At 38.3% G+C, this 19332-nt stretch overlaps 1 protein-coding gene and 1 non-coding gene across 4 annotated transcripts in view; one reads left to right on the top strand and one right to left on the bottom strand.

Moving 5' to 3' along the window:
- Positions 1–1113: 1113 nt before the first annotated feature.
- Positions 1114–1232, top strand: LOC136755819 (5S ribosomal RNA). The gene has a single exon (XR_010817930.1). It is a non-coding gene; the product is annotated as a 5S ribosomal RNA (ribosomal RNA).
- Positions 1233–7637: 6405 nt separating this feature from the next.
- Positions 7638–19332, bottom strand: part of ric1 (RIC1 homolog, RAB6A GEF complex partner 1) — a 42791-nt gene continuing 31096 nt past the window's right edge. For 2 of the 3 annotated variants that reach the window (XM_066710724.1, XM_066710723.1), the window contains exons 21-26: positions 18702–18838; positions 17973–18259; positions 16959–17153; positions 16448–16625; positions 15487–15675; positions 7638–10674 (exon numbers count right to left, since the gene is read on the bottom strand). In XM_066710724.1, coding sequence (XP_066566821.1) covers positions 10389–10674; positions 15487–15675; positions 16448–16625; positions 16959–17153; positions 17973–18259; positions 18702–18838 — 1272 coding nt within the window. In that variant the 3' untranslated portion in view covers positions 7638–10388. The remainder of the gene's footprint in view (positions 10675–15486; positions 15676–16447; positions 16626–16958; positions 17154–17972; positions 18260–18701; positions 18839–19332) is intronic. The other variant, XM_066710725.1, reaches the window with a different exon arrangement.

Below are 19332 nucleotides of genomic sequence, written 5' to 3' on the forward strand. Positions count from 1 at the left end.
GAGCTTCAAACTGACGAGCATCAGGCGTGTTCCGCCTGCTCTGCCCATGAGCACACCGAAGTCTCTTACTCGGCTTCACACGACTCGCACCCAGCTGTCAATTCACAACAGACCTCATCCCTCATCTCTGTGACTGCCTTATGATTGCAGCTCAACGGGGCATTTCACATGGCAGTGTATACGACACATGATCTGCTGTACACACTTCAATTTCGCAGAGCATCGCCATCCACCTGCAGTACGTACGAGCAAAGGACTTTTATAATAGACATGTGTATATAGTCCCCACCGTCAGCTCGGACAGTGGTGAGACTGCCCTGTATGACAGTATTAGATAAGCCCATGCGTTTCAGGGCAGCGTTGCCAGACTGGGGGTAAACCCAAGCCATGGGGGGAAATATTGCAAGCGGGGAAACGTGCGGGGAAAGGCTATCAAACAGGGGGCAACAGTAAGAAACAGGGGGTTCTTTTGCTCATTTTTATCTTCCCTGTGCTCTCACGACGTTTTGAAATATGAAGCCTGCCCTCGAACACTGATGATGGACTACCCGACTCGCCAATAATATTGGGTTCTGGTGCACTGAAATACAAGAGCTGCTGGATTTGTGTGTTTTCTTACCCCCTCACTATAGTTTTTCAAATGTTTAAACAACTGCACTTATATTCAAGGTTTGTTTTGCTTCATGTATTTTACTGGTTTACATTTCTCTCAGCAGCCTGTTGAATGATTCTTCTGCTTTCAAAATAAAATTAAAACAGGATGAATGCCCACACCTGAAAATACAATATATGCAATATTATGCATCATAGTGATGCAACCTCCTTTCATACTGCATGTCAATTGACATCCTTACTTAAATGCACACCTTCTCAAGATTGCGCTTGACTGGCTTGGCAGGCACTCAGCTACAGCTGTTCTCTCAATACAATGTGTTCGTGTTGTAAAATATAGTTCCGGTCTGCCACAACATTGTGTGTTAGCAGGGACTGTCTGCGGCGCGCTGCTGTGTCCCGGGCTTTAGAGCAGAGAGAGAGACAGGTCAAAGGTAAATATAAAAGTCAGAAACGGATATTGCCTTCCCTTTAAGTAGAGTGTCAGGGACAGCTTCCCTCGCTTACGGCCATACTAGCCTGAATACGCCCGATCTCGTCCGATCTCGGAAGCTAAGCAGGCTCGGGCCTGGTCAGTACTTGGATGGGAGACCGCCTGGGAATACCAGGTGCTGTAAGCTTTTGCACCTTTTACACACCAGAGGGCGACAAATCACGAGTTTTAACTTTGGATACACACAATTTCATCATTATTTCAGATTTTACTTCCCCAAATACACACACATACAATAGATGTTGTTCTCCAACGAAAACGGTCCTAAGTAACTAGGATACATTCGTAAATAAATTGAGCATCACGGGTAAAACGAACTAAAGTTGCCTCATCTTTTTCGTCAATAAGTGACACAATTACAGCAACACAAAACTGAACTCCACCGTACAAAGTTCAATGCTCACAAGGAACCTCATTCAACACACACGGTTCATTTCCCATTCATGCAAAGCACGAAAGTGTAAAACTTGGGAACATACTTGAGACTAAAGATTACATTCAATCTCATTCAAGGCACGAATGTGAATGAAACGGGATGAAATAACTGAAATTATGCCTGCCCTCGAACTGTGATGATGGACTACCCGACTCGCCAATAATATTGGGTTCTGGTGCACTGAAATACAAGAGCTGCTGGATTTGTGTGTTTTCTTACCCCCTCACTATAGTTTTTCAAATGTTTAAACAACTGCACTTATATTCAAGGTTTGTTTTTCTTCATGTATTTTACTGGTTTACATTTCTCTCAGCAGCCTGTTGAATGATTCTTCTGCTTTCAAAATAAAATTAAAACAGGATGAATGCCCACACCTGAAAATACAATATATGCAATATGTATCCATCATAGTGACCTGTGTCTTTAAGCATCATGACTTAACAACCTCCTTTCATACTGCATGTCAATTTAAATTCTTACGTAAATGCACACCTTCTAAAGATTACATGAAAAGACTATGAAATGCACCTGGTCAGCAGCCTGTTACGCTTACATTTCCTGGGACAGAAGCATTCATCGGTAAGACACCATTTTGTTACAGTTACAGCAGTACATTGATTCAGTGGCCTATTTTAATCAAGTTCATATGCATTCATGGGGCATTTAAGGCCCATATACATACGTACGGCGATGCTGTATATGCATCTCCTCTCTAATAAGGGTTATCGTGCAAATGGGGGGACCCATTTGGAAATGGGGGAAACCGGCTCACCACTAGGGGGATTCTCGGAGTAGCATCTGGCAACCCTATTTGACTGTCTTGTCGGTCGCTCAATTATCCACCTGAGGTGCAGATGTAGGCCATCAACTGTACACCAGAATGTGGCTAGAAATATGGTTCCGTTCCACCAACGTGGGGACTACTTTCTCTCAATGGTTTCTTGACTTCATATATGTACTTAAGCTGGAAATGAAAGTTATCCACATACAACTTGCCAGGATTTCAGTAATACAACATCAAACGTCGTACTTTTGCTCAAACATTTACAGTTCATCGCTTTTCATGACCCCATAACTTTACGATCTCTTCAGTTAACGAGCTGATTTGTGAAGGTCCTGTAGACCTTAGTTCTTTCTATCAAATGCCAGGGAGACTTATCTTTTACGTACAATATAAAGCAAAACGTAAAAGTACACTTTGTGCAATGTCTCAAAGTCACAACTGAAACTTCACCATACTTTACTGTCTTCTACCTATATGTGTTTAAAGCGTCAAATAAACTGCCTGCTAATCTATTGATCATTATACCTTCAGTAATCCAAACTATCAGTGATCTCTTTCATGAGTTCAACCAAATTTAGATTTAGACAATATCTAATGCAATACAGGTGAAAACAAGTCCATCTTATAATACAAAGAGTTGACTTATCAATTTTATAATAAACTGATTTCATTCTTTTAATAAAAAATATGTTTTTACGCATATAAGTCGTAGGATTTAACAATTTTGCAGGGCAAAATTATCGGCAGGGTTAAGGTTGAGTCAGTGATCGTGTAAAAAAGTGGTTGACAGATATTGGTCGATCGGACATAAAACCCTCCAGCCATGACAATCTCAGAATATGCTGATCACATTGTCAGTAAATTGAATTTGTTGACAGTTGTGTGGTTTATTTCATGTTCATTGAAATTAACCTCGACTGTATATTAAAAGGGATAGGCTGGTCATTTGGCTATCTATATTAAAAACCTGCACTTGCAAGTGATTCTTGCAAGTCAAGATTATGTTTTCTTTGACAACATATGAGTTCATTGTTTAAGCACTGATAACTGTGCAACTTGGATATACATTTGTACCCATTTGTTACCTAGACATTTCCAGGGGTCGGCATCGCGATGTTGCGCGACGGACAACGGACAAAATCTCCGGACTCAGTGGCAGACATGGATGGGGAAAAATGTGCCTATATATATTACCCTGCTGTATACAAAGCGTGTAGCTAATTTAATAGCACGCAAAAGCCCACTCGAAGACAGGAATAACATGTAAACTACACACACATCAGCGCTAACCACTTCACCAAAGTGCTGCCCAATAATATTAGCGAGGGAAAAGGTCGGCTATGAGACACTTAAACCTTTGTCTCTGTCCTGCTATCGGTTAAGTTACATTACATGTGTATGCGAAAGTGTACGTCACACGTGTTTTAAGCCCGCACACAGAGGAGTCCAGCCGGCACACAGAGGAGTCCAGCCGGCACACGCCGCAGTGACCGGCGTGGCGAGGGGGCGCTGCGGGGACCCACGCTGCGGTGTTGCGCTCTGCCGCTAAAAGCACAACCGACACCGCTTGTTCAAACATTTGATTGTGGCAAGCGTTTTGTTAACGCAGCAAAATGATTTAAGGAAATTATTATTCATCATTATTTTGTTATTTTTGTACCATTCATGAAAGTACACCGAGTTTCCGGAGAGGACAAAGAGAGCGCTGTTCTTGTCAGGACAAGCTCCAGAGCCTGTTTGTCATTGCAACGTACAAATTACATTAAACATATCTCCAATACCTGTCTTACTAGTTATATAGCATACATATTAAGATCAAATGTATGGTCATATATGGTCAAACCGGGTACAATTAAGGCATACATAATGTTTAATATAAGGGGGGTTTGTACGGTGTATCAAACCCAAAACTCTGGAGAAAACTGGTTCTTATCAGACTCTGTCCTTCTGCATATCAGGGTTGAACTATGGCACAGTACCGTAGCACAGAGACCATGAGAAAGTGACCTTGTTCACACATACACACACAGAATAAACATCCAGTTCTTCAATAAAAATCAAAACAAGGGGCTAGATGAAAAAAAATAGGTCCTAAAAGGTCAGAAAGATTATGGAATAACAGTGCAAAACTTTCCAAAAGTGTGTCTGAATAATACAAAACACACAAAAAAATTAACTCAGCTGTCATCAGTAACAAGAAAGGGGAAAAAATATTTGTAAAGAAATTGTGTGTATGTATGTATGTGTATATATATATATATATATATATATACACACATACACACATACATATACACATATATATATATATATATACATATATATACATACATACATACACACACACACACACACACACACGTCTTCTTCCTATTGTATACAAAGTACTTACAAAAGTTCAAAAGCATTGCCTTCAAGACACCCTGGACTTAACCCAAGCAAGAGAACAAGCAGGATTCAGAGGTCGATATTACATTACTGATATATTCAAGTTGCCAAAGTAGTAGAAAGATGCAGGGATTAATACTCAGTTCATATAAGTTCAGTCATCCGTGCTCTAAGAAATCAAAACGGAGGAAAATGTTCATTCATCTTATTAAATATGTCTACATCAATGCCAAATCAACAATCAGACACCACCAAGACACTGCCAAGATCAAAATATGCAAAGGAGATCACAATCATCCCAAAACTCTTCACAAACTTAAAACAGGGTTAAACAAAATATTATAAATAGAGCTCATATGACAGCATATGATTTACCAAAATCTGAAAAACTACAGCTTCAGATTCAATAACTCTCAGATACAAGTAAGAAAACTACTCAAAATTAACTTGAAATTAACATAGCTTTGAGAAATCTAAGATTTAAGTGGATGAAAAGATCTATAGTAAATGTCTACAATGGCCAGCATATCAACTCAGATGGAGATCTTAGGAAGAATTCAAAAAAGAAAAAATATGTTGATGTACATTTGGGTGAAAGAGAACTATACTGAAAGAAAATGTACCCCTTTGCCTGAAGAAAAAGTATTTGATCAATGCATCGCATGATTTCTGAATAAACTCAGCAATTCCTGTAGGCTCCCTCTGCTGGGTCGTGCATTTCAAAGCAAAGACTCAAATATTAGCACCAAGGAGCTTCCAAAAGAATTCCAGGACAAAGTTGAAAGGCACAGATCAGGGGATGGGTATACACAATATCCAATGCCTTGAATATCCCTTAGAGCATGGTCAAGATGATTATTAAGAAGCTGAAGGTGTTTGGCACCACCAAGACCCTGCCTAGATCAGGCTTGTAGGGTGGCAAGAAGGAAGCACTTACTCAAGAAAGCCCACCTGAAACACTCAGGAGATTATGTAGCCATATGGCAAAACCTTGTGTGGTCTGGACATTTTTTATCTAAATGCAAAGCATTATGTTTGGTGCAAACCCAACACAGCACATCACCCAAAGAACACCATCCCTACTGTGAAGCGTGGTGCTGGCAGCATCATATTATGGGGATGTTTCTTATCGGCAGGGACTTTGTCAGATAGAAGGGAAACTGAGTGTAACGGAACACAGAAAAGTCCTTGAGGAAAACCTGCTGCCCTGTGCAAGTAAGGTTACACTGGGATGGAAGTTCACATTTAAGCTTGACAACAATCTTAAGCACAGAGCCAAAGCTACAAAAAGGTAAATGTCCATAAATTGGCCCAGTCAAAGCCCCAGCCTAAATCCAATCGAACATTTGTGGCATGACTTGAAAATGCGGTCAATGAACATTCTCCAATGAACTTGAACAATTTTGTAAAGAATAATAAATATTGCCAAATTGAGTTATGCAAAGTTGGTAGAGACCTGTCCCAACAGTCACAGATGTAATTGATGCCAAAGGTGCTCCCACCAAGTATTAATTTCAGGGTGGAGACTTATCCATTATGATATTTCAGTTATGTATTTTTTTATATATATATATATATATATATATATATATATATATATATATATATATACATACATACATACATACATACATACATACATACACACACACACATATACATATATTTCCCTTAACAGTGTAAAGTACGTTGTGTAGATAAGTGGAAAATGTAACTCTTAGTTTAGAAAGCTTGCATAACTAACATGTAATGCTATTTCCTCAGATATCAGCAATGGGTTGGATTTTCAGACTTTTCTCTTTTCAGACACAGAAGGTGACTAATAGAGGTCCCACATATTCATCAAAATCCTCATAATTGAAGAAAACTTTTGATAGTTAATTCATACTTTGATCTATAAATAGAGAAAATGCTGATTGAGAACTGTCATTTGTAAAGCAATATACATGAAAATTTACCACAGCTAACAAATATATATATACATATGTAAATTAAACATTTAAAATGCACACCCATCTCAAAAACATCAAATGATCTATGTTGTTTGAGAAATAAGACTTCTAAAAAAACACTGCATTGTTCTCATCTGAAAAAAAGAAAGGATAAAAAAACAAAGTAGGTTTTCTTCATGGATAAGAAACATTTAATCCACACCCGTGTAGTGTTAGTTAAGCAAAGTAAGAGATATAGATACAAATAATTTGGTCCATAAAAAGGAAACAAAATATTAAAAGCAAAGAAAACAAGAACAATCTTTACACAACAAAGCTCTATAAAAATAGACCACTCCATTCTTGTATAAAATAAGTAACATTTCTGTATTGATTTATTTAAATTGCACCATTACAAATGTTTGCTATTATCACTGCAATACTGCTGTAGGTAGAAATTATTAGAATGCATGGGGGGGTAATAACTTTCTAAAATACTATGACAATATCTCAAGCACACTGTTCTTAATGTACAGCAATAGCCAAAGATTATTTCCTCTCCTTAATTCAGTATCAGATTCTTAAACCACCCACTTCATTGAACACATTTATTATTGCCATATGCTGAAGTCTGGCTTTAAGATTTCTTAAAATTAATCTTGTATTATTTACATTCCTGGATAACATTTGAATTCCATAGATGAAGACTCACAAGCAACAATAAATAAATAAGAACAGACATGAATTTTCACTGCATGATGGAAAGGTTACTTAAGATCTTAGAGGCAATATTATTCATAAGATAGATTTCTAATATATATTTGGACTCCACTGCCTGACTGAGTTTGAGAAACAAAAAAGGAGTATTTTTTGTCAATGTAATGATGGAGTGAAAAGTATATTTACCATAATTTATGCAAGAAAACAAATGTCTACTAGGTTAAATCTTCCCAACAGTTGTTACAGAAATAAAAGGACTGAGAACTTTGATGATGCATGTTATATCTTTCTTTTTATCCATGCTTTAGCAAGGTGAGTTTTCATATCCACCATAACAGTTGTCAAGTTTGTTTATTTTTTCTCAAGTCTATTAAATATTTCTGACACGTCAAACAGGGTTCTCAAGGGTTACAGCTTACTCGTTCCGTACTCCTTACCAAACATTCAAATACTGCTGTAGCCCCAAGTGTAGAGAAATGTGGAGCACCTGACGTATGATATCTTTTGAGTAGAATCTAGATTTTGTGGTTACAGACAGTAGTTGAGCAGTTTGAAGAAATTTCACATCCAAGCCTTTTACACTTTTGTTTGACTAACCAATTATTTATGATTTTAAAAAAGACCAGGTCACCAAAAAATAAATAAATTACATTAGGTTTTGAAAAGTAATGAATTCATCCCCTTATGTTCATTTATATGCACAGTCAAATTACAAAATGTAACAAAATTGAAATAAAGCTGGTATACAATTTGAAAAAAAAAAAAAAAAAAATTGGTTAGGGGCCAGGAGTTAGTTACACAACAGAACATTTTCAGTGAGAGGAACTCTCACTGGAAAATAATTAAAAAAAATAATTAAACAAACAATCTTTCTCTGAAGAAAAAAAATGCTATTGGTTCACTGTAAAATAAATGTACCTCTATATATTTGGATATATTAAAACAAAAATTGAAAAGCTGAAGACCAGGCAACAGTTAGTCCCCTATAGATGTAAAAATCAGTCTGAGCTATTACATAAATGTGCCAAAATAATTGGTGGACAGATAAGAAATAGTGTAGCTGTAGCATTTAATTATTTGTTCTTAAATGTCCAATACTATAATCACAGTAATAATAATTATTAGCTCCATATTTGTAGCACAATGCACTATTGTGAAACACCAAGTTAATGACTGATAATGTAAAAAACTAAAATAGTTTAGTACTAGAAACCCTGTAAGCCCAATAGTGAACAGTAATATACCTGGTTGTGTAAATAATATAATTTTTTGAATATTCTGGATGTCAGCCTCTCTCTATTGGGCGATTATTCAAACCATAGTTGTTAATTCATGATGTAATTTGTTTTTTGTTTATTTGTGACTTTAATATTGTCCACCTTGCCATAAGCAAACTGCTAGTGATCATTGTCTGATATTACACCACCCCAGCTTGACTGTAAATCTTTGACTGCCACTTATTGACAACATAAAACTTAATTTCAATTTAATAACCAAGTTGTTATTTAACCATACTTAAGAGCAAGAAAATCATAATACATAAAGTACTCAGAAGGACTGAATATTTGAAAATATCCTACATACTTCAATTTAGTCCTTAAAGGCATAATATAATCTCATGATACAAAACATTGCCTATATCAGAATCCCTGCTGGTTTCAATATCAGTTTTTGATTTATTTAAAAAAACATTCTGTAGCATTCTTACTGAGAAGATCAATCACTAGCATGTGGGTGGTAAAGACCTGCAGCAGCACTGCTGCCTGCCCCCTGCTGGCCAAACATAACCATTGAAAACCTAATTGTGTACAGCATGGTTTCCCAAACTGGTCCTGGAGTCCCCCTGACCTGCTGCGTTTTGTTCCTACCGAGCTCTAATTTACTTAATTCAACCATATATTGCACCGATTGCTTAATTGAATCCCTAATTGAACTATTAAGAGCTCAGTTGGAACAAAAACCAGCAGGGCAGGGGGTACTCCAAGACATGTTTGTAAACTGCTGGTGTACAGTAATAAAGCTGGTGACACTGAAGACATTTTCTTGTATTAAATTGTTTCAGTATTCAACAATATTTTGATGCCTGTAATTAAAAATGTGTATGTATGTATGCTAACTAGTTTTAGCTGTCAAACTTCATCCATACATATGATTGTAATGTGGGAGGGGACAGTAACAACCTGGGACCAAATCCAGCACATCAATCTAGCTAATTAGTGCATTTCCAGCTGTTAAATTCATTTCTTGGACATGTTACAAGGAAATGCATATTATAATACAAATGTGGCCATGTTTTTTAAAACATACTTTAGCAATTTAAAAGATCTATTGAGGTCCATTCTGTGCTGCTAAGGGGGATGTACTGAGGGTGTTCATTTTGTGTTCATAACTTAATCATCAATAAAGATTTGTCAACCGAAAGACATGGGCATCTTCAAGAGGCAAATTAGAGAAGGTTTTTTCTAAAATATTCATAATTACATAAGTACAAAATGTACTTTTAAAATAAAAATACTGAGCTATTGAAATCAGAGGGGATCCTGATATGTAGGTTGTAGGAGATCCTGGTAATTATAATTAGCCCTTTAAAGCTTTTACATTCTCAGGTTGGATTGGATTTTAGTAAAACAATAGAAAAACAAACCCATCTCTACACCTCCGAGGACTAGCCTTCTTCCAGTTACATTTAGGTCTCATTTATTAAAGTCTGGCAATCAACAATTAGAATTGTAAAACCAAAAATAATCTAAACAAAACCATAAAAAGTGAGTGTGGAAATTTAAGTGTGTGCACCACACTGTTGTTTTGATGCAAAGTTTTAACATGGGAGGGTCTCCCTTCCATTCTTGAACAGCAATTGCACAACAAATTCAACACATCATGGGACACCCTACCTCAACTGGTTTAAATGGTTTAAAGCAAACAACTGAAACAAGAAGCGTATTTGAAATGAAGACATGCCGACTGCCATTGCCATCTGAGGAGGAGGAAGAGGCAGGTCTCTGATGGGCCCAGGCTGCATATTCAGGACAGTGTGCAGTCATAGGTACCCTTTTCCAGGGGCCCCTCCTCCTGCTCCTTCCCAACGTTGTCCTCCGTGGGTCTGATGACACTGCTCCCCGGCTCACTGGGCAGGCTGACGCTGATGCCAGCCGGGCTACGGCTGTCCTCGGGCCGGGGGAAGACCTGCTCTGTCAGCTTGGAGACGCTGACCGGCTGGAAGGCTTCAGGCTGCACCTGCTCTGCCGTCACCTCTACTAGCTTCTGTAAGTGTGGACGGATGAGGTCGAAGAAGGGCTTGTACCCAAGGCTGTGGGAGGAACACACACACACAGTGGCATCAGAGTCACTACAGGACACAACACAATCATGGGCATTCATAGTTGCTGCTACATAACTGGTCTGACTTTACCAGAAGGTTCTAGAGAATTAGTAGTTAACATGTCCGGATAATTGAACTATTTTTAAAATATAAATTTATATGGCTGAAAATTAAAAGTAAGGTATCATGTAGATTCCTTATAATTTTACAGTCATCATTTGTTGAATCGGATTCTGTGCAGTTCATATTAAACGGTTACATATTTGTTATTTATTTCAGGAAAACATAACTTCTTACATCAAATTATATTTTTGTTACAATTTATTAAGGGTATGAATACTTTCAAAGACCATCATGTATGTATGCATGCATGTGTGGTGTGTGAAATGGGACAGTATACAATTTTGATGGTATGATAACAATAAGCAAAAAATACCATGGTATATCACAGTATCGTATAATGCAACGTCTACTATGGATTTACCTTATTTTACAGAATAAAATATGATAAACTTCTTTAATATTCCATGAAGCTTATATTATACACTATATTTACAACTTTAAAGGCAGGGAGTGAAAGCATAAATGAAAGTCTAAAGAAGGCACAATGCTTAAAACACTAAATATACACTCACCTAAAGGATTATTAGGAACACCATACTAATACTGTGTTTGACCCCCTTTCGCCTTCAGAACTGCCTTAATTCTACGTGGCATTGATTCAACAAGGTGCTGAAAGCATTCTTTAGAAATGTTGGCCCATATTGATAGGATAGCATCTTGCAGTTGATGGAGATTTGTGGGATGCACATCCAGGGCACGAAGCTCCCGTTCCACCACATCCCAAAGATGCTCTATTGGGTTGAGATCTGGTGACTGTGGGGGCCAGTTTAGTACAGTGAACTCATTGTCATGTTCAAGAAACCAATTTGAAATGATTCGACCTTTGTGACATGGTGCATTATCCTGCTGGAAGTAGCCATCAGAGGATGGGTACATGGTGGTCATAAAGGGATGGACATGGTCAGAAACAATGCTCAGGTAGGCCGTGGCATTTAAACGATGCCCAATTGGCACTAAGGTGCCTAAAGTGTGCCAATAAAACATCCCACCACACCATTACACCACCACCACCAGCCTGCACAGTGGTAACAAGGCATGATGGATCCATGTTCTCATTCTGTTTACGCCAAATTCTGACTCTACCATCTGAATGTCTCAACACAAATCGAGACTCATTAGACCAGGCAACATTTTTCCAGTCTTCAACTGTCCAATTTTGGTGAGCTTGTGCAAATTGTAGCCTCTTTTTCCTATTTGTAGTGGAGATGAGTGGTACCGGGTGGGGTCTTCTGCTGTTGTAGCCCATCCGCCTCAAGGTTGTACGTGTTGTGGCTTCACAAATGCTTTGCTGCATACCTCGGTTGTAACGAGTGGTTATTTCAGTCAAAGTTGCTCTTCTATCAGCTTGAATCAGTCGGCCCATTCTCCTCTGACCTCTAGCATCAACAAGGCATTTTCGCCCACAGGACTGCCGCATACTGGATGTTTTTCCCTTTTCACACCATTCTTTGTAAACCCTAGAAATGGTTGTGCGTGAAAATCCCAGTAACTGAGCAGATTGTGAAATACTCAGACTGGCCCGTCTGGCACCAACAACCATGCCACGCTCAAAATTGCTTAAATCACCTTTCTTTCCCATTCAGACATTCAGTTTGGAGTTCAGGAGATTGTCTTGACCAGGACCACACCCCTAAATGCATTGAAGCAACTGCCATGTGATTGGTTGGTTAGATAATTGCATTAATGAGAAATTGAACAGGTGTTCCTAATAATCCTTTAGGTGAGTGTATATTAATTTAAAAACAGTAGCACAAAAGACTACACAGTTATACCTCACTTTGCACGATAGAGAGCTTCTAAAACAATTATATACTAAATAGGATCATAAATACATTGCATTAATGTGGATAGGTTTCATAAATGTGAAAATTAACATGAACATTTGTTAAATCCTAATATACATGCTCATATATTTTGTGATAAATTAACACAAATAATAATAAACTCCCCAATTTTATTGGAATTTTACATTTTAATCAGCTGAAGCTCCTGGCCCCTAACCGATGTTCATTTGCTTACATTTGAAATTCTCCATCAGAACTTTCACTTCTGACACATTTTAGGCCTATTATCATTATATATTTTTTTGTTCCTTGGTAACTTCGTCTCTCATCTTAGAATCAAAATAATTCAGCTGAACGGATCTACATTTTTCAAAACTTTATTCAAGGGGAGGAACAGGCAGTCTGATTGCAACTAAAGGCCGGTGCACACTAGACCGCTCCAATAAGACACCAAAATAGGACATATAGATATATACTGCAGAGGTTCCCAAACTGTGGGGCGTGCCCCTCTGGGGGGATGCAAGACCCTTTATGGGGGGGTGCGGGGAAAAAGCCGAATGGGTAAAAAGTCAAGATGAGACAAGAAATCCACGAGGGGATCTGACAACTGCTGATTGCTGTCCCGCTGAAATCACATTGGATAAACTGATATCTTTTGCATCGACCTCTCTCTGTGAAACGTCTTTTTCTACACTTACACACATTAAAAACAAACTGTACTGTCGATTTACAAGAGTGGAAATTGGGTCTCGGTTATTGGATTCTTCCATATCCAGTCCTGGCCAATCAGAATAGAGGACTGTCAGGTAGCAGTGTCTGTGAAAGCCGCTAATTGGTAGTTTCACATCAAAATACACAGCAGTTTATGAGATAATGTGATAATTATGGTAAAATAAATAATAAGAATAACTTGCAGCTCCAAAATGTCATTGAGTGGTGGGAAACGAGCTCGCCAGGACTCTCTGCTGCAATATTTTGGAAACGCATTAACACAAAATACATTAAATGCGAAATATTACAATGTGCAAATATTTGCAATGGCAAGAAGTTCTGAATTTTATTTTAAAATACTCATCTAACACAACAACTTTATTACATACATTCAGAAACATACCTGTGTGTTCAAGTTCCAGTGAAAACAAAATATATAGCAATAGCTGGCTGTGTGTGTTTTAATAATATTAGTTTGTATGTTGCTCCTCCTTTTGTCATTGCTAGTTTCGCAGAAGGGTGTTTGGCTTTTAGGTGGGTTAACATAACTGCTGTAGATTTGTGGTATATTAATTGCACTGCACATATTATACACTTAACAGTGTTTTAAATTTACTTTGTCAGTATTTCCATGCAGAAATTCTCTGAGAGGAAGCCATTGGTCGCGTTCTTGTAGCGCCGCAGATTTCCGCAGATCTGCGCAGATCTGCAGAATTCCACCGATCCCATTGGCGGAGTCACCGCAGATCTGTCATTGTCAGCCAATCATAGACAAGAAATAACAAACCACACCCTATCGTCAATCTTCATTACAGCTACATAGAGAGCCAATCAACCATACAGGCTTTAAAATAAAAGCAATATTATTATTATTTTATTATAATAACTATTGAATGTTAGATTCAGTTGTCGATTGTGGCCATCTTTAACGCATAGTTGAATTTTCGGTCTCATCCTTAATATATATTAAATAACTAGTAAAATTGTATAAAATGGAAAGAGAGCGTTACTGTATCTTCTGTAACTATGTTGATTCAGGCTCATCTGTACTAGATGGAGTAAGAACAGGTTCAAGCACAGAGAGGTTCCAATGTAAATGGCCAAATAAAATTGTGAAAAGTGAAATGCAAACAGGTATTAAAGTATATTCAACCATGGTAAACATTACCAAAAAAATTGTAATATAAATGTGAACGTGTGGGATATGGGAAGGGGGGGGGGTGCCACCCAGAAAGTGGGAACCACTGATATACTGGACACTGACCTGACACTATGTTCATGACTGGGTAAATGTTTTCAAACATGACGGGCAAAATCTTTCAATGTCTTGTCATGTTGGTCTAGTGTGCACTGGCCTTAACTTGCATTAGATTAGACCAGGGGTTCCCAAAGTGTGGCCCAGGGGCCAAATACGGCCCTCGAGGATGTCTGGTGCGGCCCCCCAAAACCAACCTTCAACCCCCGCCTTTTCTGAACCTTTACTAGATTTTTACACTTTCAGAACATTTTCTGTTACAAATTGCATATGTAATTTGGGGGGAAATAATAAAACAACAATTAAAGTTCATAAATGTTGCCTAACTGACATGTATAGGAAATAAAAAGGTATGATTTGGGAAATATTGAGTTTTCATCTGTGGTTCATTTTCTTCTGCGGCCCCATGCAACCTCCGGAAATTGGCCCTCCATCAGCAGACATTGGGAACCCCTGGATTAGACTGTCAAATTAGCTTAATACAAGACAAGTCTAACATAGTTTAATGCAACTGGCCCCAGGAGGTGTTGTATCATAACTTTGTTTTTCCTGCTGTCGTGGAAACAGTAACACTTCATGTTGTCTATGGATACTGTAATCACTACCAAGGAGTAAGAATATGGAGAAAATAACTCGGTTGACTTAATAATAATTACTTGAGCTGCCACTTCAGTTTTTCTTCTATCTAGGAAGTTATCACATACGACATCCTGAAACCCTGAAGGAGCAAACATGCTTTTGATGCTTCTGGAGGTTTTAATTCACACATGAGAATACCCTGAAAACTATTTTTTGTATAGAATGTGATTGCCAGTTTCTTCTATAACAGACAAGTAAAAACGATTGTCTTAAAAAATAATCAAAACCTGGAACCATGCAAAATTTATTTGAAAAATAATCAGCACAGATTATCTTTTGCAGTCTTACCAGTCTGTCGTTGCCCAGTTGTCCACAGCCAACAAGCCATTGCGGATGTTCTGCACTGTCTCTACAGGTACTTCCGAACTCTGGAGAAAGTTCACCACCTGGTTGATGATGGCGGTCTCCCTCAGGATAAGACCAATGATGACACACCACTCCAGACACCCCGCCTCCATGAAGATGTGCAGCAAATACCTGGGTCATCAATACACATTTTTATATTGTGAAACTCTGAGACAATTTTAACTGTGAAAATTCGTTTTTTTTTTTTTTTTTTATCACTATTGTAATAACTATCACAGTGTCTAAAATTATTAGTTTAAATGTCCTTGTTTGTTGGTAGGTTTGCATAATTGTTGTTAGGTTGCATTTGCAACCCTAGTAGGGAATATGGGACATTGCTGCTACCAATGGGAAGTGATAAAAACTCATGACAAAGCTTCTAATAGGTCTCTGTGTGCTTGTCACTCAGGTGAGCTCTTGAACTTGCCACTGCTAATCTAGACAGCAGACAGACTGCACTTCATCTTTTGCCATAGCCAGATGGGCCTACATGTAACCTCGAAACTCTGGGAACTATTTACTTTTTTCAGATAACCAGGGTTGCATACGCAACCTAACATTATCTTTCAAGTCATAAATCGCTGCCAAATACTGGAAACTGTTTACCCAAGCAGTCACAAGGGTTGACAATTGACAGAATCGCAGGAAAGGCAACTATCGAGACAAAAATAATATAATCAGGAGCAGAGATTCTACAGAGGGTAGTGAGGCTCAACAGAACCTAGCACAGGAGCGCTGATTGGTGAGGCTGGTCATGTGACATCAAGTCTGTAAAATCACAAATGTGTGTGTCATAGACCAGCTTGCTACAGCACAGATCTCAGACAAGGAGACTCCTGCCCATTTTCCACTGACATATCCGAGTCGTGCTGGAATCAAGCCGAGCTGAGTAAGGCTGCCTCACCTGAGCTGCACCTGTGACTTGTTTGGGCCCTTATTGGCCAACTCCATGGAAATGTGCTCCAGTTCGGACTGTGTCAGACTGAGTGTAGAGAAATTCTCGTCCACCATGGTCCAGTCCCCATCCACCACAGAGCTGGTCTCTGTCAGGTCTGTGGCTGAGCCAATACTGCACTCATCACCTATGAGAAACCAAGATGAATGGTCCGTCAGACTGGAGCTCGTATAGCAGCTCTAGGGCACTTCCCCTTTCAATACATTTTAGTCAGTGAGATCCTACTTTATTAAGATTTCTGGCATTCAAATGAAAGCCATGTCCCAATACAATTGTTAGAATTTTTCCTAAAATCAATTTATTTGACATGGGATGAACATTTTGACTCAAACATAATTTTAAAAACCATACTGCAAAGCAGCCAAACAGAAAGGACAGAATCTGATCTTTCTACTGTGGAAAAGTGACTTAAATAGATAGATGTGGCCACTGGTGAATGTTTCTGAGTAAGAACACTTACCTTTGATGACGAGAGGGGAGAGGAAGGCCTCTTGAGTATGTGCCCCATGCGAAGAGGCCGTGTCCATTTCCTTTTGCTCTGTGGAAAGCGTGTTCAGCCAGCTGTGGCTGCGGGGGGCACTGGGAGGAGCTGTGTCCATCTCGCTGTTCAAAAGGCTGTCTGCAGACTGAGACTTCAATAACCGTTCTCCCACTGCTGAGACACAAACACACAGGATCTGCTAAAACACCATGACCAGCAAGCCTGAACAAAAAGATGCAACTTTGTGGCTTCTAAGCTGCATCTGCAGGTCATGTATTTTAGGAAACATCTGTATTTTGCATTTTTGCCCAATTCAAGTCGTACAATTTAATTTCTATAATTATCCACAAGATAGTGACAGGGCTCTGTACTTTACTAGATGGATACTTTGCTCATTTACTTGGCTGAATATTAAAAGTTGACACTTTGATTGCTCAAACACAACCATGTGAGCAATTAATTATAAAACATTTTTCCCAAAAATTCTCTATAAATTTGGTTTCAATTCACAGCAGGTTTTTATTAATAACAAATAATATATGAAGTTTCATGAGGAGTAATGTTATGCAATGCTTACATTTGATTGGCCCATAGCAGTGAAATTGTTTATTGCAATAACTTGCCTTGAAAATACGTGATAGAGCACCATTCTACTGTCATATAACCACAATTTCAGCACAGTGGGCCTTACAGTTCTGGAAAAGTCATTGTTGGAAGTTCATTGTATGATGCAGTATGGCTACCATTCCATGTGACCATCAAAGCTTTAAAGTTGGCCATGAGTACGTAATATATACTAAGTTACAGATGATATACTGCAAAAAAATATGAGAAGAAAGTTGTGTAAAGTTGGCAGTTTAATAGGTGTCCAGCATCTTTGGTTCTAGGTCACCTAATAAATAGTTTCTCCCTTAGGACACAAGTCTGTTGAAATACTTCAGAAAAGCTTAATGAGGATACATATTTCTGCAAGCTCTCATCTCTTCTCCTCACCTGTTCTGTACCTGCCATTTCGGAAGGGAGAGTTAATGGGGCAGGCGGGGATGACTGGAAAAGGCCAAAGGAAGTCTTTGTGGAGCCTTTTGAGTGCAGTAATAAAGTCATCCACACGGGCCGCACGGGTCCGCTCCTTACACAACCAGCCAATCAGCTCGAAGCCTAGCTGTGCAGAAAAACAGCCCAGATCTTTGAGACGGACTTCCTCCAAAAGCCTTCTTGCATGGCGCCACAGCATCATGTCAATGTACATGTTCTCTGCACAGTCGTTATCCTTACTCCACCTAGAGACATTCAACAGCAAGAATAAAATGAGCTTTGCATCAGGTACAGGTGTCATTTATTCAGACCCTTCAAGAAATCTGAAAGTTGTTCTAGCAAGGTAATGCAGGTGTACAATTTGGGGAAACAAAAACTATCCTATGCATAAACATCTGACAAAAACTGTTATATCAATTTTGAAATATTACAATTAAAATCAGCATTACACTTCAGTTTAAATATTTAAAAACAATATACTGTATTGTTCCAAGAATTTCACGATGTCTAGAAAGTACCTTTACTAACCTAGAAATCACTGTGGCAAATCTAAATCAGGATTTTAAAAGACAAAGGTCATAACCAGGGGAAGGAGAGGATTTATCTTTTTATCTTGGATGCTTAAGAAAAAAAAAAAAAAAAAACCTCTATAAAAGATGTTTATCAGCAGTGGTTAATAAAGGTTACCTCTTGGCTGAGGGCCCAGAAGGCATGCTAAGTGTCTTTTGGATGCTGAATTTTCCAGAAGCAAGACTCTCAGCTGACTGAGACAAACTGATACTACGATGCCTGAAGAATTCAAACCCCCCTGTGGTGCTGGGTTCCTGTTGGATTTGGAGAAGAAAAACAATTTAATGAAAACATCTGCTGCAAAGAAGCCATTTAAAAATATATATATAATTATTATGGCAATGAAAAGGAAGTAATAGTACTCTGGCAATAACAAAAAATCCAGATCCTAATGTTTATGTAACTCTTAATAAAGAAATTATCACATTAAGCTCTCACTAATTAGTAAAAGAAAACATGATTATGATGTGGCTATTCAATAGTAAACTAGTAAATTATAATTACTAGCAAGGAGTAAGACCATGATGCTTAAACACTCTTGACTTGATAATAGCTGCCGTGGGCAAGACAAATCTGGCGAGAAAGCGTACAAGATCTAGGAGTTATGACAATACATACGGAATAACTTCAGAGAGAGCTTTCTTCACATCTCTCATTATTTAGCAAGTTTTCCATTTTTAAAAGTTGCTTATATGATGGAATAGTGATGTGCATCTAACTTATACACTCTAACAACACAAAGAGGCAT

Source organism: Amia ocellicauda, chromosome 8 (assembly GCF_036373705.1).
Source record: "Amia ocellicauda isolate fAmiCal2 chromosome 8, fAmiCal2.hap1, whole genome shotgun sequence".
Lineage (NCBI taxonomy): Eukaryota > Metazoa > Chordata > Actinopteri > Amiiformes > Amiidae > Amia > Amia ocellicauda.